This window comes from Verticillium alfalfae, genomic scaffold (genome assembly GCF_000150825.1).
Source record: "Verticillium alfalfae VaMs.102 supercont1.6 genomic scaffold, whole genome shotgun sequence".
Lineage (NCBI taxonomy): Eukaryota > Fungi > Ascomycota > Sordariomycetes > Glomerellales > Plectosphaerellaceae > Verticillium > Verticillium alfalfae.
Window position 1 is genome coordinate 1,762,482 of NW_003315033.1, and position 9,508 is coordinate 1,771,989.

The 9,508-nt window shown below is 51.3% G+C and overlaps 3 protein-coding genes across 3 annotated transcripts in view; 1 reads left to right on the forward strand and 2 right to left on the reverse strand.

Annotated features, from left to right (window-relative positions):
* The window catches only part of VDBG_05648 (2,5-diketo-D-gluconic acid reductase A), a gene marked incomplete at both ends in the record, with an annotated part of 1,172 nt that extends 949 nt beyond the window's left edge, over nt 1-223 (reverse strand). The window contains one exon of the mRNA XM_003004489.1: nt 161-223. Coding sequence (XP_003004535.1) covers nt 161-223 — 63 coding nt within the window. The remainder of the gene's footprint in view (nt 1-160) is intronic.
* A 3,839-nt stretch (nt 224-4,062) lies between these two features.
* VDBG_05649 (ferric reductase transmembrane component 4) lies at nt 4,063-6,087 on the forward strand (the record flags this gene model as incomplete). The annotated part of the gene is made up of 2 exons (XM_003004490.1): nt 4,063-4,487; nt 4,623-6,087. The coding sequence occupies 2 exons, from the start codon at nt 4,063-4,065 to the stop codon at nt 6,085-6,087; spliced, it is 1,890 nt and encodes a 629-aa protein (XP_003004536.1).
* Nucleotides 6,088-8,421: 2,334 nt separating this feature from the next.
* VDBG_05650 (yneE) overlaps nt 8,422-9,508 on the reverse strand; it is a gene marked incomplete at both ends in the record, with an annotated part of 1,366 nt that continues 279 nt past the window's right edge. Inside the window, one exon of the mRNA XM_003004491.1 lies at nt 8,422-9,491. Coding sequence (XP_003004537.1) covers nt 8,422-9,491 — 1,070 coding nt within the window. The remainder of the gene's footprint in view (nt 9,492-9,508) is intronic.

Below are 9,508 nucleotides of genomic sequence, written 5' to 3' on the forward strand. Positions count from 1 at the left end.
TATGGATCAAAAGTTCAACGCTGAATAAAGGTTTCTCTTGTCGAGTTGGGTATCAAGATAATATGTCGGAAATTGTTTGGGTGAGTGAAATAGGAATGGGGACAAAGTAAAACCCATTTCAGTGCTGGCAGAGAAGCCTTAAGTACAAACCCTGATGAACGAATTTGCTTCCCTTCGCAATCCATCTCTCGATACTGGCCGCGTTTGCCGACTGCTCCCACATTGCGCTGATTTCTCGACCACGATCTGTCACAGCCGAGCTCACATCAACATGAAATGCCGCCCGAGTCAAACCCGACTATGCTACGTGGACCTGAAGGTGGGCACGAATTGGTCCCCAGATGCCATTGCGAAGCCCTGAAGCGGACCACTCGTCAGTCTTTCAACGACTCAGCCTTGAGATATCACCGTTGGATACAGAAACACTGGAGTCAGTGGGACACACGGTGGAGGCGCTCGCGATGAAGGCTTTTACGGTATCTTATCACAAGGTCCAGTGTTTTATTTTCGTGTCTCCAGTCGCCAGAAACGACGGCCTGACTGGACGACCACTATCGGTACGCAATGACGTCGGTGTGGAACCTCTTCGGCTTGGGATAAGGCGCCGCGGCGGCATTAATGCTGGCACGGCACGGATAGATCCTATCATCCCAGAGGGATTCATGTGGCAGATCCATCAGGGACCACTTCGGCAGCCGCGTGCCTGCATATGATGCCAGGTTGGCGGCCTTGGCAAGTTGGTTTAGTGAGGTGAGATTCGCCTGGTGCTTGAAGCCTCTGCCGGGCGTCTGCGTTCGTGGTGGGTAACGATCGACGCTGTCGCTGGTTGAAAGGGGTTAAAACTCTGATCGTAAGGCACCGTGAAGTGGACCTGTGGAGATCGACGTCACCGTGGGGGCCCATGAGAACCTTTCGAGGGGTTCCTTGAGGCTGAACAAACCTTCTAGCGTTTAAAATGTCCCGACATCATCGACCGTTCACTTGCCGTCTGCTTTGGTCTGTGCAGGTTTTCACGCAATATGTGGACCATAAGATCTCAGACCGCCTAGCGAAACCCACGCGCCCGCAGCTTGGAGGCAGAGATGAATGATGCCCAGAAAAAGGGCTTGGCTCCTGCGCCCGGTTCGATCCCTGAGCACCTGAGAGATTTGCCATTTCCTCGGTAGTGCCGTCACCTCAGGGTCGTGGAGATTTGCGTCGGTCGGAAGCAAGTCCGACTCCAGCCAAACTGCCACAGATCGAGAGGCCGCACAAGATCGGAATTTTGATGTACAGTGACAGTGTGCGAAAACCCCTCACAGGAAGAGATAGCAGAAAACTTGTTCACTGTTCAACCGGCCCGAGACGAAGAGCGTCCAGCTTTCATGAGCTGATCATCCCACATTTGTACATCCTCCTACGCCCTTAAGCCGAAGGGCCGATAGCGCGACTACCGTTTTATAACACTGCTTTCCTAACTCCTCGCCGTAATATCGTCGCAACGGTAGAAGGACCAGTGACTTTCTGCAGAGACACAGCGATGTCCTTGTTCGCCTAAAAAAGCGCTTGGCGGTCGGCGACCGGCTTTGCTGTTCAGTCAAGGCTAATACAAATCATGCAGATACAACACTCGCTTAGTTGAAGCCAGCACATATTTTCTGAAGGAGTCAATAATCATTCAACGCCGAAGAACATTATTTTAGATGTCAGGATTCAGGCACTGAACTTCAGACCGTTGGGAAGTCATTGCAGGACCGAGACGTGGCGAGTTGAGCCAAGTCATCGAACAACCGACAGTCCTTTGCATCGGCGATTTTAAATGTAGTCGAAATATTATGGGGAGGCGGAGAACACCTACCCAACAATGCAAGATGCTAAGCTTCGTTGACCTGAGTTTCGGGTGGTTGGCTTGCGTATGAGGGGTCTAGGTTTCCCACAAAGATTGCAACTCCCACAGTTTTCCCCGGGTCTCGTGTTGGGAAGATCGTGAAATGGGTCTGAGGCCCACGTGCTGACGTGGTGGTCTCGGATGACATCAACCACAAGGAGCCCACATTTTTAATAGATACAGGCAGAAGAACAGTGGCAAAAAACGTAAAATCTGGAGGGCAGCTCATTCTGGAAATTCTTGTCTTGGTGACAGACTCTCTTTGTGAAATGCAGAAGTCACACTATTTTGCAAGCCGGGCATATGGAAAGGTTTGATGGTCCGAGGTGTCGTGCTGGGTGGGCTGTCAGGAGTATTTCCTTCTACATGGGCAAGAATCCATGGCCGAACGGCCAGATCGAGAAGCATTTCGATTTAGAAGGAACAACGGTTTCTGTTCATTTGTTTCTCCAGGGATATGCGAGAGGTTTATAGCCCAACGTCCGATGCTGTCATATGAGAACATCTTGGAGATTCAAAGCGTGCCGCGAAGTCTATGTGACTAAGAGCACGAAAAGGGCAGCAGACTATACTTCGTCTGGTAACAAGCTCCAGTATATGTACCTGTGATTATGGAAAAGTGCGCCTACATGCAAGAGCACAAATGCCAGAGGTCTGGAGGGTAAGCAGGAAGGCCGTAGCCAAATCCTTTTTCTTTTCTCTTAATCTCTTTTGCTGCTACAGCACCTCAAGCAACCTACATTACGTCGATCTCACCATAGAACATAACTATATGAGATTCTTGGCATCATTCTGAGACTGAAATATGCGTCCTACCTTGCCTGCAAGATGTGAAGCCTTTGTCAGTTCATCCATCCTGGCTCTTTACTTTCCCGTTAGTTTTCCGCGTAGCTTGCTCATGAGACTTTTGTCGCACTTACACTTCTTGATCATTCTGAAAATGGGTCTAGAGGTACCCATGCTGCTGACGAAACCGCGACCGCTACACTGTGTCCCCTTCGATCTTACGAATTGACATTCAATGATGTAATCCTCAACCATGGACACCTCGCCGCATTTTCGCAATGAACTTCTCGGGTAGAGATTTGACACATGGCAATGTTTTCTCGGTGACCAGAAGCTAGTGGTGGTTTGATGTTGAAGTCTGTGTCGTGGGTGCGGATCTTCAATGTAGATATGGATGTTTCTTTTCTCATTGTCGACGCCATGATGAGCGCTAGTCCACAGCTATTTAAGTAAAACCTTGAATAACCGCACGTAACGGTGTTTTGAGACATTGACGAATTCAACAATTATGATTTCATAATGTGCTCTGACGGTGCTTGTGGAGTCGCGCTGACTCCTGGAGAATATCGTAGTGCAAATCCAGATCGCTATTCGTTGTCATCGTTCCAGGAGGCTGATATTAATTGGGGTCAATGTAGGCAATAGGAACGAGAGTATATTGCCGAAACATTGTGTCGATCAGGATTGATGTGTTACAAACTACACCCTGACATAGAACAGATTTAGAAGCTGCGATGAGCGGTGGTGTGTGTCCCATTCCTGCACAGTCTACGCATTTCTGCCGCTGCACGCTCCAAAACACAATGTCAACGAAGGGCAGCGGGCCTTGGACCTGATCATCCAATCAGCGAAAGACCTTCCACTTTGGTATTCCGCTGTTCTCGTCCCTGGACCATGAACATGAAGGTCTAGAACCAAATCTAGGTAGATGGCACTGTCTTGAGATTACTTCCCTTTGAGCACCCATGTCATCTGCACCTCAATCGGCACCAAATTGCCGGACTGTAGCACACCTGGCATCTGAGATAACGTGGTCAGCCTTACCAAGTAGTCATAGGCCAGCCCGGTCCAGACATCGCTCGTTGATGGCAGCGCCATCGTCTCATCGCTGATTGGACATCCAAAACAACTTGCTCATATGTTCTCAAACCTCCGCCTTCATGTCGCACCAGCTCTAGAAAGTCAAGGCGGTAAGACCACTGCAAAGCGTAAAATTGAGATTGTGGTGGGCATTGATAAAAGAAGTAGACGTGCCCAGGCCAGATCGTTGGCTGCATCACATGTACGACCCTCCTACCCCACGTCTTGGCAGATTTCATTACAGCATGTTGTCTTATACCACCCTTGTCTTGGGCTTGGCGTGCATTGTGCCAAGCTCCAATGCTGCCCTCGTTGGAACCGGCATCAACATGTACAAGCCACCATGTGCCTTTGCTTGTAACGGCGCCATCAGCAACAACGCACTCTCATGTTCATCGATGACGGAGATGGAAGGCATGGATTCTATGCCAATGACGACGCCCGAATGTCGAGCCAATGATACATCATTCCTAACCACGCTGGCGTGGTGTCTACAATCAAACTGCGCCGAGTTCGACGTTCCAGTCTCTGAGCTGCAGAAGTTCTGGGAAGAACAAGCTACAGGCGAACCGACTGTGCAACCCAAATGGAGCTACTCTGCGGGGCTGCAGAGCGTCCAGGAAGCGCCAACGAAGATCCTCACAATGCATGACACTCTCAATTTCACAGCGTTGACGTCGGAAGAGGATTGGGATGTACAGTTCAAAACCCTTTCATACTTCGAGCGGGAAGAGGCCATCCATGCGAGATATGGGTAAGCCAAACCGATCCACCTTGGTCTTCTTGTGTATGGACTGATATCAAAATCACAAAGAATCATCATCCTCGTCACCGGCTTCGCAACACCTCTTCTTCTCACCGCTGTGGGATATCTGCCTTTCATATCTAGCATTACCCACAAGGTTGCTCCGTACATCGTTTGGCAAAGTCTCATCGGTACATATCGAGTCCGTCCTCTTCCATATTTGATTGGAACCGCACCGTCCATCGGACATGCTTCCTACATTGCCCTCATGATCATCCTGAACGTCATCCTCACTGCAGTCAACTACAAATCAGCACAGCCAAACGCATGGTTCTCGAGCCAATACCAGGAAATACTCGAGTATGTCATGATCCGAACGGGAACGCTGGGTTTCGCATTGTCACCTCTGGTCATTCTATTCGCTGGCCGCAACAACGTGCTCCTTTGGCTCAGCAATTGGTCACACTCCACTTTCATGCTGCTGCACCGCTGGATCGCCCGCATTTTTGGCCTCCAGGTCATCATCCATTCCATCACAGCATTGGCTCTTTATTCCAATATCGGAACATACTCGGAAGAGTTGAAGCTTCCTTATTGGATCTGGGGTTGTGTCGCCTCAGTGGCAGTCGTCATCATGCTGGTGGCTAGCAACCTCTACGTGCGTCGTCAGTCGTATGAGGTATTCCTCGTCATCCATATCCTCCTCGCTGTCTTCGTCATTGCCGGCTGCTGGTATCATGTCGACATCCGCTTTCAGCGCAAATTCGGCTACGAGATGTGGCTGTACGCATCATGCGCAGTTTGGTTCTTTGACAGGATGATGCGCATGCTGCGTGTGCTCAAGAATGGCATGCGCCGATCCAACGTCGTCAACATTGATGAAGATGTGGTTCGAGTGGACGTTCCTGGCATTCGGTGGGCTGCGAGCCCGGGGCAGCATGTATATGTATACTTTCCCACGCTCAATCGACTCCGACCCTGGGAGAACCACCCCTTCTCCGTCATTCCGACAACCATGTTGTACGAGAAAGCACGGTCATCTGAGGCCAGCGCATCACCCACAAGGTCAAGCAACGACGTTGAGAAAAATGAGCGAGCAGATGTCAGAATCAGTCCAGTCACTGACAGGGAAAATGCTGGTTTGACGCTATTCATACGCAAGTCAGCTGGGCTGACGAAAGCCTTGACCACAAAAGACAACGTCCTCACCCTCCTAGACGGACCGTATTCAAATAATTCGACCGCACCCGTGTTACAGTGCGACCGTCTGCTTCTGATCGGCGGCGGAATTGGTATCACGGCCCTCGTTCCGTGGATCGATAGGCATCCAAACGTCAAGTTGTCGTGGAGTGTTAAAGACTCTGCAAAGGGTCTTGTGCGCGCTTTGGAGAATGCAATTGACCGGGTCGAAGAGAAGGACGTTCGAGTTGGATCAAGGCTCGATTTCAATGCCCTACTTGACCAAGAAGTGCAGTTAGGGTGGTCCAGGATCGGCGTGGTAGTTTCAGGGCCTGGAGGTCTCTGCGATGATGCTGCGGCCGCGGTCATTGCAGCAGGGAAAAGGGGCAAAGCTTTGTTTGAGCTCGAAATAGACGCTTACTCTTGGTGAAGAATATCATGTAGATAGTGGTCCTAGTGGTCAGCACGGTGCTGAAGTCGGTCATCATGACGGTAAAATGCCAAGGTTCAGACACTAAAGCTACATGCCCTGATTACCGCACCTCGCCAGGCCAATAATTGAATCTAGCTTTTATGCAAGGTTTGAAAGCTGTGCGCGGCCGAAAGAGCCAATATGGCGAACGAACAAACCCGTATGGGGCAGCATTCCTCTCGCTCGACGGATTTAGCGTTTGCTGATTCCTTTCCTGCGCATCACACTCACCACTTCCATTCAATGGGCGTTAAGCTCCAGGAATCCCTTCAGCAATGCAGAGAAGACGCAGTGCGGTAGTTTATAAGCTAGAATGCCTACGAAAATCCGACTCGTCATCTTTGAAGTCCTCATGCAAAATGAGTGCCAACTGTTCCGGTGAGCCACGTTGCCTCGGGAATCGCAAAATGAACTTGAGCGTCACGTCTTCGCTCAAATCAGACTAACATCACAGCGTCTCGGCGACTTCGATACGATGGGTCAACGAGTCCGGGCTCTCGTGCGCTATATTTGTATTGGTCTGGAACAGGAAGGATACGGCTGTGACGAATGCTTCTCTCGTAGCAGGTCAAGTTTCAAGGAGTATTTATATCGACGAGAGGTGCGACAAGTTTGTTGTCATGAACACATCTCATGGCCCCATCACCACGGCATATGACAGTCTGTTCTCTACCTCAGCACACAGGAGGATGGTGGCGAGTCGATACTCAGCTCAGCATTTACACGCCCAGTGACGCGGAGCGCAATTTTAGTCATCTGACATACGTGCCCGATGCTACTGGAGTGACGGCGAACAGCGGCGATCGAGGACTGACGTTGCTAGACAATAACGGCCATATACACCGACACACCATGACCGAGGTCATTGTCTGCAGTATGGTGCAGCTACCCGCCAGCTATCAGCAAATTCTTGATCATCGTCGTGCGCCACAAATCATCCCGAATAATCAGAGCTGAAGAGACAGAGGCACGATGGTGGAGGTGACTTCCGCCCTTCCGCCCTCCCGCCAGTCGGCATTATTTATTCTTCATTTCTAGCTATCCAGCGACATCTTCCAAAATTATTCTCATAAATTATTAGACTATCCCGATTTGCTCGTTTCTTTCGTTTGATCTTGTTAATATCAGAAGATTCGCCATCTTTATTAATCTCAATCAGCAGTGCACATACAGCTAAAGAGATCTGAAAGATGGACACGAAATGCTCGGATGCCCGCCACGAAGGGGCCGCAGCTAGTAGTCGGCCGCGCCATTGCACTCAACAGGCTCAATCTCAGGCATCTCGCAACATACTTCATCGCAGATGCGAGCCACTTCTACGAGGCCGAGCCCTGTGAGGGGTGGCCCGATCTGACCTCGCTGGTGCTGACTTCGACCCTATTTACACTTGACGAGGATCCTACCCCAGCGCAAGTCAAGCTTCAGGCGGCAGTGGAAGTGGCAGCAGTCTTGAGAATGCCGAAACCGCGAAAAGTAGAGACTTGATACGAACGGAGGGGGCTGGTGGCGCTCTTCCAGTGCCAGGTGTGCCACTGCACAAGCTGCAGGAAGTTAAGATCACCTGGGAAAGTACATGGAAACTGATCATAGACATATCCCTGATCAAAGCTTTATGGGCCATTGCGCATCGGCCGGTGAAAACCTTGGTTGATTAAGGTATTCCTGAATCCAGGCAACATCATGCCTCACGCGGACGTGGTCGACTACCCGAGCCTCTCAGGTCTAGTGATTCGACCCATCTCGCTATGAAAGCTCGGTTTGTACAGCAAGCGATGGAGGGTATGAGGATCATGGCATGGTATATTTAAACCAAGATTGGAAGTCACAGGATCGTGACGAGCAGAGGGTAGAAACTGCAAATTTCTTACTATTGAGACACGCAGTTATTACACAAAATACAGAGCAGTCCGTACCAGGCACCCAATTGTGTCAATTTTGTTTTCCGAAGCCACCCTGACTTGCAAATGCGCGCACACACCATTGCTAACCATGTCCGTTCCAGCCTGAGAAGGCGATATGCAACCCGAAGAAAAAAAAACCCGAGGACTGAAGCCTCTCTTGGGAGATCCAGTGTCCGTCTTGGTAGAAATGATAATGAAAAGAACGCTAAGTTCCTGTCTTTCTGACTAGACAATGTTGTCGCCTTGGTGCTTGCTGCTAACATTGCTGCCCTCACGAGCCTTGCGGTGCTCGATCTCCTCCTTCTCGCGCTCAGCCGAAGACTTCTTGCGGGACTGGAACAACGTGACGGGCTTGCCCTGGATAGCAGTGCGAATCTTCTCTTCAGAGCGCTCAGCCCAGACGGGGGAAAGAAGCCATGCTGACGGGGTACAGGGGAAGGTTGAGGTGGGAGTCGAGGAAGGCGTAGGGCATGTCACGGTGCACATCCATGGCGGCAATGACGTCGAGTTCGTGGGCAATCTGCTCACAGTACCCCTCGAGAGGAAGATCGTTGACATCGCGGCCAAAGGGGTTCTCAATCTCCTTGCCGATGAACAGGATAGCGAGAATAATGTAGCTGGCAGCGATACAGGCGGGAATTGTGATCCACTCGAGGGTCTTGTACAGCTGGAAGGGGAGCAGAAGGACGTAGAGCCAGGTGATCTGTGCGATGGCAATCGAGTAGGCGATGGGCAGTGGCGTGTTGAGGACGCGCTCGGTACCGGTCATGATGTCGTTCAACAGAGTCAGACTGGTGTACGCAGTGGTCTGCTGCATGGGAACGGGGAGCTGGCCGTCGGCAACCATGGCGTCCACAATGACAGACAGATGCGAGATGATCTCCAGGGGAAGGTTGCCAAGCGGGTAGGTAGCCTTCTTGAGAGCCTTGCGAGGGTTGGACTCGGCGAAGGAGACGCCGAGGTATTCGCCCACTTCCTTGAAGAAGTTCTTCTTGGGCAGAGTGGTGCACTGGGGATCAGTGGCGGCGGCCGTCTTGGCGAAGGTGTTGAGGTGACCGACGAGGTGCTGGAGATCCTCGTAGACAGTGTACGGCTCGAAGCGGAGCTTGTGCTTCAGCGCGACGGAGAAGGAAAGAACGAGGTTCAGGCAGCTCACGCGGCGTAGCATCATGTCCTTCTTGGCCAGTTCGGGGTGCTCCTTGGCGTGGATCCAGAAGACGCGGCCGAGCGTCTGCGAGACGTGGATGAGCTGAGCCCAGTAGCGGCGGCCCTCGGCATAACGTTCATAGGCGGTGGATGATCGGAAAGACAGGCCAAGACCGACGACGAAACCGAGGACGGTGAGAAGGATGGACTGGACACCAAGGTTGTAGACAAACTTGGAGAGGCAGGTAATGAGGGTGGACCAGATGGTGACAATAATCAGAGGGACGAGCAGGCGGGGGAGAATGGAGCCATCATCTGCAGCACGAAGGGCC